Consider the following 16902-nt stretch of genomic DNA (forward strand, 5'->3'; position numbering starts at 1 on the left):
CGGTCTCCCAGGCGGTGGGTCCTTGGAGGAAGGAGCAGGGCCTCCGTCGGGTGGGCAGAGGAGAGGGCCCAGCAGTAACCGGAGTCAAGGTATGAACTCTGGGGAAGGACAGAGGAGGCTCACAGACGTTGGGCCATAGTGTCTGTGCCGGAAGCTCTCTGGGGTCCATGGGGATACGTCGCGAGTGCCGACTTCAGGTTCTGGGTCTCAGAGAGTCCGGAGGTCTGGTGTAAGGAGCAGGGCCTCTAGTTGGCAGGCCGGGGGGGGGAGGGGGTGCGGGGGGAGGAGGGCCCAGGTTCTGTCAGGAGTCAAGGTGAGGACCAGAGGGAGGAATGAAGGACCCTGGACCCAGTAGGGAATCAGTCCTGGGAGGCCCCTGAGCGGGAGGAGGACGAGTGGCGTGTCCAGACTTCCACATCCGGGTCTCAGAGAGGCTGGGGGCTGGGGTAGGAGGCAGGTCTTCAGGTCAGCAGCAGGGAGGGCTCCGTTCCTGCTGGAATCCAGGTGAGAACACTGAGGGAGAACTGAGGGGCCCTGGACCCCAGAACAGAGTCATAGACGGGAGGCTCTGGAGCAGCCGTCCGCCTGAGGCGCACCCCCGAATTTGGCCTTGCATCTCAGGGATGTGCGGGGCGGTCAGAGGGGAAAGGACTCGGGACAGCAGAGGGCAGGGCCCCACGTCTTGTTGGAGACCAGGAGGGAGGCAGGCTGAGAGCTGAAGACCATAGAGCCTGAAACAGACAATGATTTTGTTGCCCTTGGGCTCCTTCTTGCATGTGCCCCAAGGTGGGGGGGAGCAGCTGAGGTATTGACTGACGTCTGCAGCCCGGGTCTGAAGGAGGTGAGCCTTGGTCTGAGGAGTGGGGCCTCAGGTCAGCAGAGGGTGGAGTCCCAAGACCCTGAGGGAGGCCTGAGCAGACACCCACCCAGACACAGGGTTCCCAATGAAGTCCTGCCCCAGGGGTCAGTCCTGCGAGGCCAGGCCAGGTGTCAAGAAAAGTAAGGGCCCCACTTTCTCCTCTGGGTCTCAGCGGGTTGGTGGCCTTGGCCTGCAGGATGCATCCTGGGGTTAGAAGAAGGGATAGTTCCAGGTCCCGCTGAAAGTAAACAGGAGCACCTTGCGGACAAAGAGTGGACTCCCGCCCCAGGACAGAGGGGCCGACCCCGACCTCAGCTCTTTGTGAATTGGGTGGGGTGCAGGGGGAGGGCGTGGAGTGCTGCCTCCTCACCGTCCTCTCGGAGGGTGAGGACCATGCTGGGAGAGGTCGGGGTCAGGTCATCTGCGGAAGCCCACCTGGGAGACACACAGGAGTCCCTGCTCCTGCCAAGAGTCAGTGTGGGGACCCCCGGAGGGAGGGGTAAGTGGCTCCCAACGCACCCCTCGGGACACGGAGGGGATGGCCCCGAAATCGGTGCAGCCCCTACCTGGCAGCCCTGGGAACCCTGGGTGGGGCCTGTCAGGCTGAACCCCTCCTCCTCTCCAGATCCCTGGTCTAAGGGAGGGGAGGGCCTGGCGCTGAGGACCTGGACTCAGGTAGCAGAGGAGTCAGGGGCCTTGGCTCTGGGTCTGGGCCTGGGGCCCTGGGGGCGGGGCGGAGGGGGGGGCGGGGCGGGAGTCCTTGATGGGGAGGTGAGAAATGAGGGGCTGCCTCCCACAGCAGGATCCCTAGGGCCCGGGCCTACCCTGCGGCTGCTGCCAGCCGTGGGGAGACGGGCGATGGGTGGGCCAAATTGTGCCTCCTGAATTTTCCATCTGGCGTCTCCCAGGGAGGAGGCCTCGGCACGAGGAGGGTGGCCTCGGGTCAACACAGGGAGTTTTCCCAGGCCTTCCGTGGGGTCAAGGACTAGACGGAGAGGTGCGCCCATCCCAGCACAGACGGCACCCGAGCTTGGCCGTCCCTGGGATCCCGAGACGAGCCCTTAGACCTCTGGCAGGCGTGGGCAGAGCTGGGCCCCCTCGCTTACCTTCTGTGGGGTCCCAGGGCTGCGTGGCCTTGCTGTGACCCTGTGGCCTCAGGCTGCGGGGGTGGGGCCCAGTCCCTGCCAGGGGAAATAGCAGTCCCCTGAGGGGCCAAGGAGCGGACCGCCCAGCTTGGACGGATGGGGACCTCACAGAGTCCGCCCCAGCCCTCCTGCCCCACTGGGGCCCGTGTGCCGTGCTCTGTGTCTGCACCCCGAAGTGACTCCTCCTTTTCTCCTCCAGGGGCTTCCAGAGCTCAGAGTGGAGGCCTAGGTCCGAGGCAGGAGCCTCTAAGGTCCCAGAGCAGGGGAGGCGCAGGGGAGTGCCAGTGGTCAAGGTGAGGTACTTGCTCTGAGCGTGGAGCCAGGGGCTCGCCCGTCCCACCGCAGACGGGGCCACTCAGCACCCAAGTCCGACGCAGCGCACTGTCAGCTCCGGGGCTTCAGGCCTCTGCTGCCTGGGCCGCACCCTGAGGAGCCGTCCCACACCTTTCCTCAGGTTCTGAGGGACGTGCTCTGCAGGACGCTGTGGGTCAGAAGGGAGAGTGGCAGGCCCTGATGGGAATCAGTATGCACCCCTGAAGGATGCTGAGGGCATTTCCCATCCAGGCAGAGTGGGCCCCACTCTCCCACGCTCGGCACCCTCCGAGGGCGGAGGCAGGGAAGGCTGCGGGTGGTGCACCCACTCCCTGCCGCTGTCAGGGAGGTGAGATTCTGTTCAGAGGGCTGACTTCAGCTCAACAGAGGGAGCCATACCTGGTCAGCAGAGAAAAGACTTCAAAGATCGGCCAGGACTCAAGAAAAGGACGCTTTGGGAGGATGGAGGGTATGAACGTTTCCCCCCACTTCGAAAGAGAAGGGACCTTAACGAGAGTCCAGGTTCCCCGTTCTGAGCCCAGGGAGGGCCTAGCAGGGATGGCTGGATGTGGCTCCTCTGCCGCTCGGTTGGGCCTGGGGGCTCTCCGGAACGTGAGGCCCTTGGCCGGTGGGAAACATCAAGGCGGCAGAGGGAGGATCCCAGGATCACCCAGGCCGCCGTACGAGGACCCTGAAGGAGGGCTGACCTTACCCCCGCCCCCATCTCAGTAAAGAAAGGACTGCACAGAGTCCACCTCTGCCCTGGCGTCAGCCCCGGAAGGAACGGTCAGCTGTGGCCCTAGGTGGCATGCTCACTTGTCCCATGGGCCGGAAGGTGGGGAGTCCTCGGGGAGCTGAGGTCTTGGTCTGAGGGGCACATGGCTTCTGCCTCAGGTCGGGGGCCGGGAGGAAGGGCAGGCCCTGGCAGGAAGAAAGAGGAACCTACTCGGAGACTGAGGGACTCCCCAACCCAGGACAGGGGGGCCGGGCCCCACAGCCAGCCCTTTGTGATCTTGCATGTGGTGGAGATGTGGTGTAGATACCTTTTGGTACCAACCGCGTGTGGTGGAAATGCCTTTTGGTACCAACTGCAAGATGGAGGGGGCGTTGCCCACGACAGTGGATCTCACCTGCCCACAAAGAGTCTAGGAATTCAAGGCAGCTCTGAGGCTCTATCCAGAGATGGCAGCAGCTTCCCCACAGAGTAGGTGCTCGGGCCTACAAGAACGTCCCACCATTCGGTGGTCACTTGGCCGGCCCTGGGTTGTTCTGGGTGCTTGTGACCAAAAGGCCCTAAAGCAGGGGTTTCCAGGACCCCGTCCGCCGGCGCCCCGAACGGGCTGGAGCAGCTCACGGAACTCAGGCACACAACTCACTCAGTAGACCCCCGGGTGCTTGCCAACGGATGTAGCTCGGGAACAGCCAGACGCAAGAGCTGCGTGGGCCACGGGAGGGCACATGTGGAGAAGCTTCCATGCCCTCTGAGTGCGCCCCTCCCCCCCACCTCCATGTCACCCACCTGAAAGCTCTCTGAGCCTGTCCCTTTGGGGATTGATGGAGGCTCCCTCACTCAATGGCTACCCCCCTCTGTGCTCTCCTGTGCTCAGGGGGTGGGGGGACTGAAAGTTCCCACCCTCTAACCCCCTGGCTGGTTCTCCTGGCGCCCAGCCCCCATCCAAAGGTGCTGCCCAAAGTCACCTCCTGGACATTAACAAACGACACATTTATCATTCCCCACACTTTGGAAATTCCAAGAGTTTGAGAGCAGAGAGCCAGCGCCTGTGGACAAAGAGCAAAACCTACATTTACTTATAAATCACAGTATCCAAGGTGCCTTTTCAGGCTCTTGGGAGCTCTCAGGGAGGCGAGGACCATGCTCTGAGAGGACAGCATCAGGTGATCTGAGGAAGCCCACCTGGGTGACAGGAGTCCCAGGTGAGGACCCCGAGGGAAGAGAGTGGACCCCAATTGCCAGAACGAGGAGGGGACCCGCCCCAGAAGCCTGGCCTGCCCCCACTGTCAGCCCTGGGAACTCTGGGCGGGGCCAGTCTGGGGCTGAGCCCCTTCTTCCTTCCAGATCCCTGCTCTCAGGGAGGCAAAGGCCTTGGTCTGAGGGTCTGAACTCAGGTCAGCGGAGGCAGGATCCTGGGCCCTGGCAGGAGTCAAGGACGCGGCAGCCTCCCCTTCCCCGGGAACCTGGGAGGCCCCGGGCAGTGCGGTCAGATGGGGCCGCCCTCCCGTCCTTCTGTTCAGGCTCAGGGCTGTGTGGTCTTGTGCTGAGGCTTTTGCTTCAGGCGAGCAGAGGGGTGGGGCCCGGGCCCTGCCAGGGCAGAGGTGAGTCCCCTGAGTACCGAGTGGGGACCACCCCCACACTCACCCCCCCGCCCCCCCCCCCCCCCCCCCCCCCCCCCCGGTGTCCCGCAGTGGGGACCTCCCGGAGTCAGACCCAGCCCTCCTGCCTGCCCCCGGGGACCCTGGGCTGCACTCCCAGTCTGCGCCCTGAGGTACCCCCTCCTTCCCTCCTGCAGGGGACTCAGGACCTGGGAGGCGAAGGCCTTGGTGTCAGGCAGGACTCCTAAGGTCACAGGGCAGAGGGACGAAGCCCTTGGCTTCCCCCTTGGGTCTCTCGGAGGACAGGCGGCCCATGGGGAGAGACCCCTGTGAGGCCAGGGACTGCCCGCACGGAGACCCGGAGTCGCCGTTGTCACAGCTGCCACGGGGCCCTTCCTCAGCCGAGGCTCCTCCCGCCCCGTCTCTCTCCCAGGCCTTTGGGTCGCCTGCGCCCACCGGGCCGCACCGGGTGCCTGCCGCCAGACGGAAGTCATCATGCCTCTGGGTGAGAGCAAGGAGCTCCAGAAGTTGGAGGCAGAGCTTCAGGACCCGAGAGAGGCCGAGCACCTGCCTCCCGCACCGCTGTCCTGGGCTGCGGAGGCCGAGGAGTTCCTCTCCCCCTCCTCCCCCTCCCCCTCCTCCTCCTCACGGTCCTCCTCCTCCTCTTCCTTTGCCCTGTTCCTCGACACCCCAGAGGACGGGTCTGCTGCTGGGTCTCCAAGCGCTCCCCAGAGCCCTCTGAGTGCCTGCCCGCCGCCCAGTGCCGGGGCAGCCGCTCCCTGGAGCCTGTCTGAAGATCTCTCAGGCTCAGCCCCGGAGGAGGAGGGCTCTGGCCCTGGGCTGGAGCCTGGAGCGGCCCCGCCCCCGCTGCAAACCACACTCCACCTGAAGGCTGCCCACCTGGTGGCCTTCCTGCTCCTCAAGTATCGCAGCCAGCAGCCCACCAGCCAGGCGGAGATGCTGGAGGTCATCGGCAACGACGCCCAGGTTGCCTTCCCTGTGATCTTGGGCCAGGCCTCCCAGTGCATGCAGCTGGTCTTTGGCGTGCATGTGAAGGAAGTGGACCCCGGCGACCACTCCTACGTCCTGGTCCCGGTCCTGGGCCTCACCTGTGACGGGATGCTGAGCGGTGAGCAGGGCATGCCCAAGAACGGCCTCCTGGTTTACGTCCTGGGGGTGATCCTCGTGGAGGATGACCGTGCCCCCGAGGAGGAGGTGTGGGAAGCGCTGGCGTTCGTGGGGGTGTATGCAGGCCAGGAGCACATCATCTACGGGGAGCCCAGGGAGCTCCTCACCAAGGTCTGGGTGCAGGAAGGGTACGTGGAGTACCGGCAGGTGCCCGGCAGCGACCCTGCCCGCTACGAGTTCCTGTGGGGTCCCAGGGCCCACGTGGAAACCAGCCAGTTGCAAATGGAGGAGTATTTGCTCCGGGTCAATCCTGGGCAGTTGGCTTCCGCGCTGGCCCTGTGTGAAGAGGCTGTGAGAGATGAGGGAGAGGGGGCCTGAGCCCCGGGGGCAGCTTCGCTGGGGTCGGCAGCTTCTCCTCCAGGGTGCTGGGCGTGAAGCGAGGCCACTTGTTGGTTCTTCCCTGGGGCGTGTGTGCGTGTGTGTGTGCGCGCGTGTGCGTGAAGACAGAGCCCTGGGCGTCGTAAAGAGTGCAGGGCCGGGGAGGGTGGGAGCAGAAAGCAGGGCCAGGAGCCTTCTGGGGGTGGCGGGGGGGGGGGGCAGTTCCCTGGGATGACTCCCACATCCAGAGCTTGGTGTCCTGGAGAAAGCTCCCCTGTGGGGTTCCTTGCCATAGAAGGTCTCATCCGTTTCAGCGGCTGAGTGTGTGAGTGACAGCCACCCCGCAGCGTTTGTCCGTACCCAGTTCAAGAGTTAAGAGTTTTGTCATGTCCTGGAAACCATTTGGGACCCCTTGCCTCCTCGTTTCTGCTCCGGACCAAAATCACAGGGCACCGGTCTAGCGATGGGTTGAAAAGGCGAAAGAAAGGAGGAGGGAAGGGATGGGGGTCAGGAAATAGAGAAATAAAAGGAAAAGTTTGTTGGTTCTTGCTTCTGATGCCTTCCTGTCCGTCATTCCGCGAATACCAAAGGCACGCACCAGTGTGCTCCTGCGTTGGCCTGGTTCTTCCAGAGTGGAGGGGAGACGTCCTCCCAGCAGAGAGGGAGCCCTGCTCACTGGCTCCTTGATTCCCACACGTGGGCTGAGCTCTGCTCTCTGGAAGGCCCTGGGCGTGAGCAGTGAGGACACCAGCAGAAGCAGGACACGTCCCAGCCACAGGGGACTGAGTCTAGGGGCCGCAGTCCTGGCAGGAAGGTGGGGAGGGGAGCCCTGAGTCCTGCAGAAGAAACGGAGGCAGGGTGAGCGGGGGCGGCTCCCGGGGCGAGCACTGCGTTGGAGGTGCCCTGAGTCCTGGCGGCTGGGCGTGCCTGGTCCCCGTGATGGCTTCTGTGCGGCTGGTCCCTGGCACGCTGGGGTATGACAGCGGTCCTCCTTGGAGAAGGGGTGCCTCGGGTGTGGGAGCAGAGTCTGAAATGGATTAATTGCTCTGAGAATACCCATTGGTCCTGGAGAAGACAGAGCACTCCCTGTGACAGGAAGGAAGGGTGTTTGCTGCCTTTCAACTGCCTCAGAAATGGTGAGCACAAGAAAGAGAGTTCTGTTGCCTTTCCAACATAGGGTCTGTGGAGAGATCGGAACCCTTGTACACCCTTGTGGGAACGTAACCCGATAACAGCTGCTCTGGAAAAGTGTGTGACGGGGCCTCAAAAAATTAGAAATGGAAATGACTGTATGAGCCAGCAATCCCAATTCTGGGCGTACAGTTAAGATCTTTTTTTTTTTTTTTAAGATTTTATTTATTTATTTGACACACAGAGAGAGGGAGAGAGAGAGAGAGAGAGAGGGGGAGAGAGCACAAGCAGGGGGAGCGGCAGGCAGAGGGAGAAGCAGACTTCCCGCATGAGCAGGGAGCCCGATGCGGGGCTCGATCCCAGGACCCCGGGACCATGGCCTGAGCCGAAGGCAGCGGTCTAACCAACTGAGCCACCCAGGCGCCCCTACAGTTAAGGTCTTGAAGGCTGGGTCTCAAAACTCCTCTGTGTACCCATGTTCACGGCAACAGGATTCCTGATAGGTGAAATGTAGGTACGTTCATGTGATTCATAACGCAGATATATGGTTGGGCATTCAATGACCAAAATGCATTTCTCCTATATATTGGGTCTTGGTCCAGAGTCCTGGCTCTGAGCTCCCCAAACCCTCTTGCAATTCCAAACCCTGGAGAGTGATGAAGGTGTCTTTTGTTACGTGCCTGAGGTGACTTTGAGAAGCACCTAGGGAGGGGGCCTGATTGCCAAGTGCACCAGCTAGGGGGTTAGCGGGTGGGACCTTTCAGTCCCCCCACCCCCTGACCACGGGGGGAGGGCAGAGGGGCTGCCGATTGAGTGGGGGAGCCTCCATAAAACCCCAAAGGGACAGGCTCAGAGAGCTTTCAGGTGGGTGACATGGAGATGCGGGCGGAGGGGCGCACTCAGAGGGCATGCAAGCTTCTCCGCACCCCTGCCCGCCTCCCGTGGCCCACGCAGCTCTCGCGTCTGGCTATTCCCAAGCTACATCCGTTGGCAAGCAGCCGGGGGTCTCGTCAGTGAGTTGTGTGCCTGAGTTCCGTGAGCTGCTCCAGCCCGCTCAGGGCACCGGCGGACGGGGTCCTGGGAACCTCTGCTTTAGGGCCTTTTGGTCACGAGCACCCAGAACAGCCTAGGGCTTGCGACGGGCAGGAGTGGGGTGGGCCGCCTGGTAGGACTGGGCCCTTAGCCTGTGGAACGCGCTGCTGTCTCCGGGTGGAGAATGGCAGAAGGGAGGTGACCGGTGGCCGCGCTGCCGGAGCCACCCCCGCTGTGTCACACTGCTGTCCGGCTGCTCGCAGGCTCGGCCGTCGGCGGTCCGTTTCGATTGCCCGCCTTGTGGCCGCTCCAGGGGCAGCACGGGAGCGTTCCTCAGGAGGGGGCAAGCTTCTAGGCGCGCTTCTGGGAAACCGGGATCACAGAGCCCTCCCCCTGCCCCGCACGTCCCGGGTGTAGGGCTCGTCTTTCCTCCATGGTTCCAAAGTCAGCGTGTCCGTTCAGTAATCAAACTGCATTGTTTCGTCCCCCCCCCTTCTCCCCCAGGCCCTCTTGTCTACAGGGCTCCTGTGCAAGAGGGTCTAAAGCATTTTCACAGACCAGCGTTGTCCTAGAAGGGAACCGAAAAGACTCGTCATTGTCAAGAGGTGGGCAGGATGACGACATCTTGAATTTCCAGCAGTTTTTTTTTTTTTAAAGATTTATTTATTTGAGAGAGTGAGAGAGAGCACGAGAGGGAAGAGGGTCAGAGGGTCAGAGGGAGAAGCAGACCCCCCCGCTGAGCAGGGAGCCCGATGTGGGACTCGATCCCGGGACTCCAAGATCATGACCTGAGCCGAAGGCAGTCGCTTAACCAACTGAGCCGCCCCGGCGCCCCTTTCCAGCAGGTTTTGAAACGGGTGTCCATAACCCTTTGCATCCCGATCGCTTATCGCGTGAGGGGGAGAGGAAAGAGCAAGGCCTTCCCGGGAAGGCTGGGTGAACACCCTCACCGCCTGGTGGGTGCAGCAGGAGCAGGCCGAGGGGCCCAGGCAGGCAGTCCTTGTTGCAGACTACAGCTAGCCAGGCTAGGCCCGCACGGTGAGTCCAAGGCACAGGGGTCTGCGTTGGATCTGTCCAGAGCGCATGGAGGCCTCCCGGTCCCGGGGATGGGCCCCCCGGGGACGTGCGGCTTCCGTGGGCATCCCGAGTCAGGAGTGCACTCACTGGTCTGTGTCGGAAATGCCACGCCCCCGGGCAGCTCTGTCTCCCTTGGTCGCAGGAGAGAACAGGCCCTCTATCGTGCACGTCTGCAAGGGACCGCGACGGTCCAGGACGGCCCCCAAGATGTGCGGACAGATTTGGGACCCCCCCACCACCCCCCACCCCAGAGGGAGGGTCCCAAATCTGCAAGGATCCCAGAGCTCAAGATCTGTTCGTGGAGCTTTGCCTGACTTCCTTTCAGCACAGCTGGTGCTGAGGCTGAACAGGCCCACCCACAGTGTACGCTTGCAGCTTTGGGCTCAGCGTGCAAGGCAGCCAACTAGGCTTTGGGAGCTCGGGGGCTAACAAAGTCAGTGGCTTTCGGGCAGCAAGTCGAGACACTGCCAGGCCAGACAGCGGCTGCCCAAGTCCCCGTGACGAGCAGACGCTTTCCCGAGCCTTTCTGGCCTTGCCCTCCTTCGCGTCTCCCCCGGAGCTGGGCTGAAAACCCTGCACCTCGCCGTGGATCAACATCAGCCTCTAAGGATCAGACCTGTGATTTCCCAAGAGCTCATGAGCAAACTGCAGGGGGCTCCAGGGATTGGGGGCTGGTCCAGGAAGAGGACAAGACCAGGACAGGCAGCAACACACAAGCGGCTCTCCTGGGTGGCGCCTGAACGGAGTCCCATTACAGGGGAGCCCCCTCACAGCGTGAGACTGCCCAGGGCCTTACGGTCGGGGGGCGGGGGGGGCACGATGCAGGATGGCAGTGCTACGGTCTCAGTGAGTTCCGCCCCCCTCCCCCAGATACATCTGTTGAAATCCTAGGCACCAAACATGATGGTCTTTGGAGGTGGGGCCTTTGGGAGGTGTTTAGGTCAAGAAGGTGGAAGCCTCGTGGATGGGAGGGAGCGCCTTGTACGAGAGGCTCCAGAGAGTTCCCCGGCCCCTTCCACCAGGAGGGGACACAGTGAGAAGGTGGCAGCTGTGAACCAGGAGGGGGGCTCTCACTCCACCTTGCTGGCACCGTGTTGGCACCTTGCACCTCCAGCACCAGGAGAGAGAGCGATGTCCCGTATGCCTGAGCCGCTCAGGCTGTGGCGTTTTGCTACAGCGGCCCCGTGGGCTAATGGACAAAGGGCAGGGAAGGATCTGCTCGGGGAGGGGGCTCAGCTCAGCAGCTCGGGGGACCGGCTGGGGCTCTGAGAACCACAAAGCTCTCTCTTCTGTATTCTTAGCCGACGTGGCGTGAGGCCTGGTGGGGTATGGCAAGCAGGCAGGCTCCGAATGGCCCGAAGTCTGCCGCTTTGAGCTACATTTGAGGCAATCGTCAACATGAAAGAAAATTTGAGCTGGGCGCCGGGGGCCGTTGGAGCCGACGGGAGGCAGTCGGCTGTGATGAAATCCAGCACCTAGGGGCCCGCGCACACAGGACCCGTTTGGCTCATTTTGGGAACACGGCCTGAACCCTGCTTCTCCAGTCTCTCAAAGTCTCTGTCTCTCGGCAGGCTGCCTCTCCCTCCCACGTGGCCCTCCTTTTCCAGGGGCTCCAGCAGGCAGGACGCGCCAGGAGACGGGTTCTGTTTCCGAATTTCAGAGTTCACAGCAGAGAGAGACCGTGGTGGAGTGACTGTGACGCCACGGCTCCCGGTGGGAGAAGGTCCGTGAAGGAGACGCGTCTGGCAGACTGCCGCAGGGCCAGCCAGCGGGAACCGGGAGAATCCGGGCCCCCCTGTGTACAGCCAGGGACGGAAGCTGGCTGGGAACCAGGCTCGCATGTGGCTCCTCTAGAAAGGCACGTTTTACCCGACGGCCCCGTGCCATGCTTAGCCTCTAAGGACATGCTTCCCCTTGTCCCCTGAGCCTCGGACGCTACAGAAACGTGACACCACCAGACCAGGAAGCGTCCTTTGCTGCTTGCCCCCCCAGCGTACCGGAGGGGGGGGGGAGGGGGAAGGCTTCATGGCTTCAAGGCAGACAGAAGGGCCTGGCTCCACTTGCTCAGGTGGAACCTGGGCCGCTGACTCCACCTGCCACGGCCTCGGCTGGGCCTTTCCTGATACCTGCCCGAGGGACCGTGGTCCCGAGTGAATGGCCCAGACCCCAGGAGTGCTCAGCACGGCCACGGTGAGGCGGGTGTCCTCGCCGACGGCTCCTCCTGCCCCGTTACAACACAGAGCTGTTTTCCAGGACGCGAAAGCCCGCCCAGCTGCTGCTGGGGGGCACAGAACTTTCGGGGACCAGGTTCACATGGTGGTCTCTGCTGTCCTCAAGGACCGCCTTCCTAGTCTGGAGCGGGAGACAGGAGCATCTCGCCTGGGATTGCATGTGGGAGCTGGGGGCCGGGTATGGGTGCGCCAGGAGGGGAGACTTGAGGGGGCCCGGGCCCCAGAGGGGGGCCTCACGGAGGCAGCACCACAGGAGGGGGCAGCTCGGGGTCCGCCCCTGACAGGAGCTCCAGGTGTATGAGAGAGCAGTGCTGACAGGCACCGCGGCGGGGGCCGGGGGCTGGTGCCCCACACACCATGAGTGAAAGCCGCCGGAGGGCCTCTGGGCTGGCGGCTGCGGGCCCGGGGGGGGGGGGGGCGGGAGAGGGCGGGCCTGCGACGTATGCCTCACGGCTTGTGTCCAGCCACGGATGCGTTCCTTCTGAGCCGTGGCTGAGAAAGTCCCCTCGGCTGGGACCTGAGCCAACCGCAGGGGAAGGGCGGTGCCTGCCGGGCATGGAGACCAGGAAGGGGGCAGCTCCCGGGACCCAGGGAGCAACGGACGGCTTGAAGGACGGAGGCCCGAAGGCAGGGGCGGCAGGCAAGGCCACAGAGCCAGGCTCGCTTGGCGGAGGCGCCGGGCCTTGGGCCCCATAGCCCAGCGCTCGGCCCCTTTCTCGATGGCCACAGGGCTGCGCAGAAGCTGTGGCGAGCCCCTTCGGGGTGGCTGTCCTCGCAGCCCCCTCAGCTGTGCTCTGCCGAGTCGCCTGACTGGGGCTTTGGCCCCGCGTAAGGCGGCCACCCGCCCCGGTCATCTCTGGGGCCTTTGGAGCACCGACGAGCAGTCATTTCTCTCCAAGGGTCTTGAGCATGGAAGCTGTCTAAGAAAGACTGTCTGGAGTGGCAGCCACAGGTCCTAGGGTTGGAAATGCCGGGATTGAGAAGGCTTAGCTGAGGGAGGCTGAAATGTCCATCCTGCCCTCCAACTAGACTGAAGACGGCACTGTGGCTATTTCCTCTTCAGGGGACAAGATGAGCCTGCTGTCCCGATGCTGAGCCCCAGAGGAGATTTGGGGACTTGAGAGCAAGAACGTTAGGCAACGGTCCTACACCAGACGTAGGACCTGAGAGTGCCTAAAACAAGTCAAATCAAATCACTGCCCGATCGGTGTGGAGCGCCAGACTGTGGGTTCCCGGCTGGTCATCGCTCCCACGTCCCCCCCCCCCCACCACCACGGTCCGGTCCCTCTAAGTAAACAGCAGAGCGCAGGGGCTCGCAAAGGCCACGGCAAAATATCATTTTCGTTCTTTAAAGAGCTCATTGAGGAGAAAATTCTTAGGTACGCAACTGAAGGAAGCTGGGCTGTTTAACCAGAGACTCTAGGAGCCCCCTTCTGAGAAGCCGCCAATGGCTTTTAAATGGTGGCCCTTTTCTAAGCTCCCGTGTAAATCCTTAGCCTCTCGTGGCAGGCCCCCACAGCACGCACTGACTTCTGGAATGAACACTTGGTAAACTGTCAAGAAGCCCGGAGACCACGAAGCCAGCCCGATTCTAGACCTGGGGGCTCCATCGAGGGTCCCAGCCCTTGGACGGAAAGTCCCCCCGGGAGACCCTCTCCCGAACCCTCTTGGCGCTCCCCATTTAGACACAAAGCATTGACCCTCAGAGAGGGCGAATGACCCTCCTCGGTGGCAGAGCTGGCTCAAGGAGCTAGGATCCTCGCAGGCGGGGGCCTTTCCACGGCACCAGAGCGGAGATTGAGAACAAAGCTGTCCAGGTGGCTAGGGAGCATGTATCCCTCCAACCACCGTCCCATCCTCTCATCTATGGTGAAGATGACTTTCATTTAGGTTTGTGCCCCATCCCACACCCAGACTCTCCTCTATTTTCAGATACTGCCTATTGGCTTCCTCTGGTCACGGCGAGCTAAACAAGGAGGAGTTTTCCTGGGGAGTGAGTCTGTATAGAACAGGCCCTTGGAAAAGTAACCGCAGAGCAAACGACACTACTCACTGTATCTACCATCAAGGTCATGGCAGGAGAGGGACCACAGGAGTCAGGGGTGGGGGTGGGCTCGGGGCAAGGGGAGCAGGGCTGGCATGGCCGTGGGTCCGTGAAATGCTTTGTTTCCACAGAACAGACTATATGCTGAACCCCAAAATCAAGTAATTAAAAGGGGAAGTGCCAAGGGAGATCCAATTTGGAAGCGGGTGGCCAGAAATCTGGGAGAGCTGAAGCCAAACCACTCCACTGAAGAAAGGAGAGAGGGCTTTCGAGGCAGCCTCAAGGGAGGCTGAATCGGCCTGTCCGCGGGAGGACATTTGCAAAGGGCGAGCACAAGTGTCCCCAAAGTGAGCACATCTTGGGCCACGAGGAGAGTTCCTATAGGGAACAAACGGAGACTAAAGACAATCCCATCGTGATCTGGCGAGGGATGAGATCTGGGGACAAGCAGAGCTCAACAGGAGACCCTCAAGCTCGGCAGAGGCGGCGGCCATTCACTGACAAAGCCGGAGCTCTGGGTTAGCAGTGTGTCTGAGGTGCTGTGGGTAACACTGAGGTTGAGGAACGAGAGCAACGCTCTCACCGTTGCTCTCGCACAGCCCTACTCCGGGGACAATTTGACCCAGGGGCAAGGAAACAGGGTTCTTGGTTCAGGCCCATCTGAGCAGGACCAACTAACCAGCAGGAGCAGGTGGAAGAGACCAAAGCAGGAAGTGCGGGGGGGGGGGGCCGGAAGAAGGGGGAGGGCTACCAACTGAGACTAGGCCAACCAGACCGCTGGGGGCTGCCAGCTTCTGAGAGAGACAGTCTCCCAAGGGCCCATCTGACCCAGGCCGACTTGGTGGTAGCCAAGGCAGGGCTACCCAGGGCCTGGCCCTTGAGCTAATCAGAGAGGCCACCAACAGGTCCCCCCCCGCCCCCCGCCGCCGGTCCTCAGGGAGTGGGAGTGCACCTAGGATTGTGGTTTCTCTACCCATCCAGGGCCCGGGCCCGGGAGGCATTGTGCCTGGTTGTAGACAGGAGCCTTCCTGGGGAACTCAAACCATACGTTTGTTTACTTGTAGAAAAGAGAGAAGCTAGGGGCCTGTACCCCTCCCCTCCCCCACACTTGGCCAGGGCTCCCTCTCCAGACCAGCTCAGAGCCGCCTTTGTGACATCACATGACAAATAAAGGGGGCGATGACTCAGGCACCCGGTTGCCTGACTACGAGACTCCAGAATTTGGGGGACAGTATATATGGGGCACCCCTGTACCGGCCGAAGGCATTTCTGACTCGAGAGTCAAGTGAGACGGTCTCGGGGTGAAAATGCTCCTGATCTAGACTTAGCGCCATGGCTAGTCAGAGTACCGACGAGATACGCCCGGTCAAGCTGGCTCCGCCTGGTGACGGAGAGTCAGCCACAGCGGTCCCATCGACTTCCTCCCTGGGTCCAAATTTGGATTCCAGGGAGGTTTTAGAGAAGCACGAGGACCCGGCTGTGAGCCGAGATCCAGATCCCCAAGACAACCCACAGCCAGAGGCCCCAAACCTGGGTGCCGCCAATGTGGGACAAAACATTCTCGGGCTTTCCTTCCCGAGAAAGCTCTGGAGCATCGTGGAGGACGACGCCTTCCCGTCCGTGCGCTGGAATGACGACGGCGACACCGTGATCATCGATGAAGACCTTTTCCAGAGGGAGATTCTCCACCGGAGGGGCCCAGAGAGAATCTTTGACACTGACAGCTTGAAGGGGTTCATCTGCCTAATGAACCTGTACGGGTTCAGCACAATACGCCCAGACAGCCCTTCGGTTCGCGCCCCGGGGAACGGGAGGATGACGGTAAAGTAGAAAGTCCTCGCGTCTCCCCCGCCCCCGTCTTCTGTCCTTCCAACAGCTTCCTAGTAGACCCAGATGAAGGATCTCCCGAAAGCGTTTAATTTCTTAGTAATCTTTTAGTAACGTATTTCTCTATGCCTAGACAGAAGCCAGGGAACGTCAGATAGGTGCGTGAACACCTTAACCTATGCACGCCGTGTCGTTGGTGAGCTCAGGCTCTAGGGCGTAAGGAACCTCGCAGGCAGCCTCAGAGGACCTCTCCTCCATAGTAGAGCTAGGCCATTATCTAGGCCATTATGTCCTCGGGGGGGGGGAGGGGCAGGGAGTAGTGGTGGCCCTGGTGGTGGCCGCGGTGGCCGTGGCAGCGGCGGCGGCAGCAGAGGACACGATTCTTTCCTTCCAGAATGACTAAAAGGACGAATCTCGTTTCAGATGTACCGCAACTCCAACTTCCAGCGAGACAGGCCCGTGCTGCTCGAGAATATTCAGAGGAAAGGTGATCCGAGAACCGGCACCAGGTGGCTAGGAAGCGGTGCAACACCTCTAAAGAGAAAGAAGCAGGTGGCGGCGGCGACAAGACGTTCCCCACGATTCCATCACAGCGAATCCAGCAACGACGACAAGGCGGGCCCCAGAGAAGCCCCAAACGTTCAGGGACCCAGCGGCACCCAGTCCTTTGGCTTCTCCAGTATCTGGTCCCTGAGCAGCGTAGCCAGAAGTGCCATGGAAAATCATGGCCCAAGTGAGCAGGGTGGCCCAAGTGGGGAGGGCACCTCCAGGAATGTGATGTTTGTGCCCCTGGCTACTGCCAGAAGGGACGGCGCGGGGGAGCTGCCCACCGCCCTCCCGGCTTACCCAGATGACGGGTTGCTGATGTCGCTGTACAACACCTGCTATTCCATCCTGCTGGCTGGCCTTTCTGTCATGTCCCCAAACGAGGCCCCCAGTGAGAATGAGGAGGAGGAGGGTTCCTCAGATTACAAGTGTGTACTCTGTGAACACTTCAAGGACGACCCGGTTCCCTAAGCTCACAGGCCACGGGCGACAGATAAAAATCACCATTGTGGAACCCTGACTCTATTCCTGGCCTTAATAAAGAAAAGCAAAACTCCGCAGGAGTCAATAAACAATGACACCGGCGAGTCTGTGTTCTTTCTAACTTGCGACACCACGCACACCTCATCGGAGAAACCCGAGGAGGCTGGGAATCCTGGCCCAGGACCGGGTCTGGCCCCCGTGGGTCCTCTTTGCTTTGAAGCGGCAGCATTTTCACCCACTCGGCCAAGGAGCTGGCTGGGGAGTGTTGAGGCAGGCCCAGGAAGTTCTGGTCGCCTGAGCCTCGCCTGCCGGTCAGGAGAGACAACAGCCTCGCTCCTGACCTTGGCGCCGTCCCCCTGTCCGGCGCTCGCGCAGCTT

General features: G+C 61.8%; 2 protein-coding genes across 14 annotated transcripts in view; both read left to right on the forward strand.

Annotated features, from left to right (window-relative positions):
- LOC118356487 (melanoma-associated antigen 8-like) overlaps positions 1-7484 on the forward strand; it is a 37074-nt gene extending 29590 nt beyond the window's left edge. For 3 of the 13 annotated variants that reach the window (XM_035725399.1, XM_035725396.1, XM_035725398.1), the window contains exons 2-3: positions 2204-2297; positions 5081-7479. In XM_035725399.1, the coding sequence (XP_035581292.1) occupies positions 5143-6153 (1011 nt within the window). In that variant the 5' untranslated portion in view covers positions 2204-2297; positions 5081-5142 and the 3' untranslated portion in view covers positions 6154-7479. The other 10 variants (XM_035725406.1, XM_035725407.1, XM_035725401.1 and 7 more) reach the window with 8 other exon arrangements.
- A 6918-nt stretch (positions 7485-14402) lies between these two features.
- LOC118356488 (heat shock transcription factor, X-linked member 3-like) lies at positions 14403-16748 on the forward strand. The gene is made up of 2 exons (XM_035725408.1): positions 14403-15489; positions 15919-16748. Exons 1-2 carry the CDS (start codon positions 15001-15003, stop codon positions 16510-16512), a joined length of 1083 nt encoding a protein of 360 aa, XP_035581301.1. The 5' UTR covers positions 14403-15000; the 3' UTR covers positions 16513-16748.
- Positions 16749-16902: the final 154 nt, after the last annotated feature.

The sequence above is a fragment of the Zalophus californianus genome, chromosome X, assembly GCF_009762305.2.
Source record: "Zalophus californianus isolate mZalCal1 chromosome X, mZalCal1.pri.v2, whole genome shotgun sequence".
NCBI classification, from domain to species: Eukaryota; Metazoa; Chordata; class Mammalia; order Carnivora; family Otariidae; genus Zalophus; species Zalophus californianus.

Coding starts and splice junctions, on each gene's coding strand:
- LOC118356488 (XM_035725408.1), top strand. CDS start 15,001: ATGGCTAGTCAGAGTACCGACGAGATACGCCCGGTCAAGCTGGCTCCG. Junction 15,490..15,918: donor CGGGGAACGGGAGGATGACG/GTAAAGTAGAAA, acceptor ATCTCGTTTCAG/ATGTACCGCAACTCCAACTT.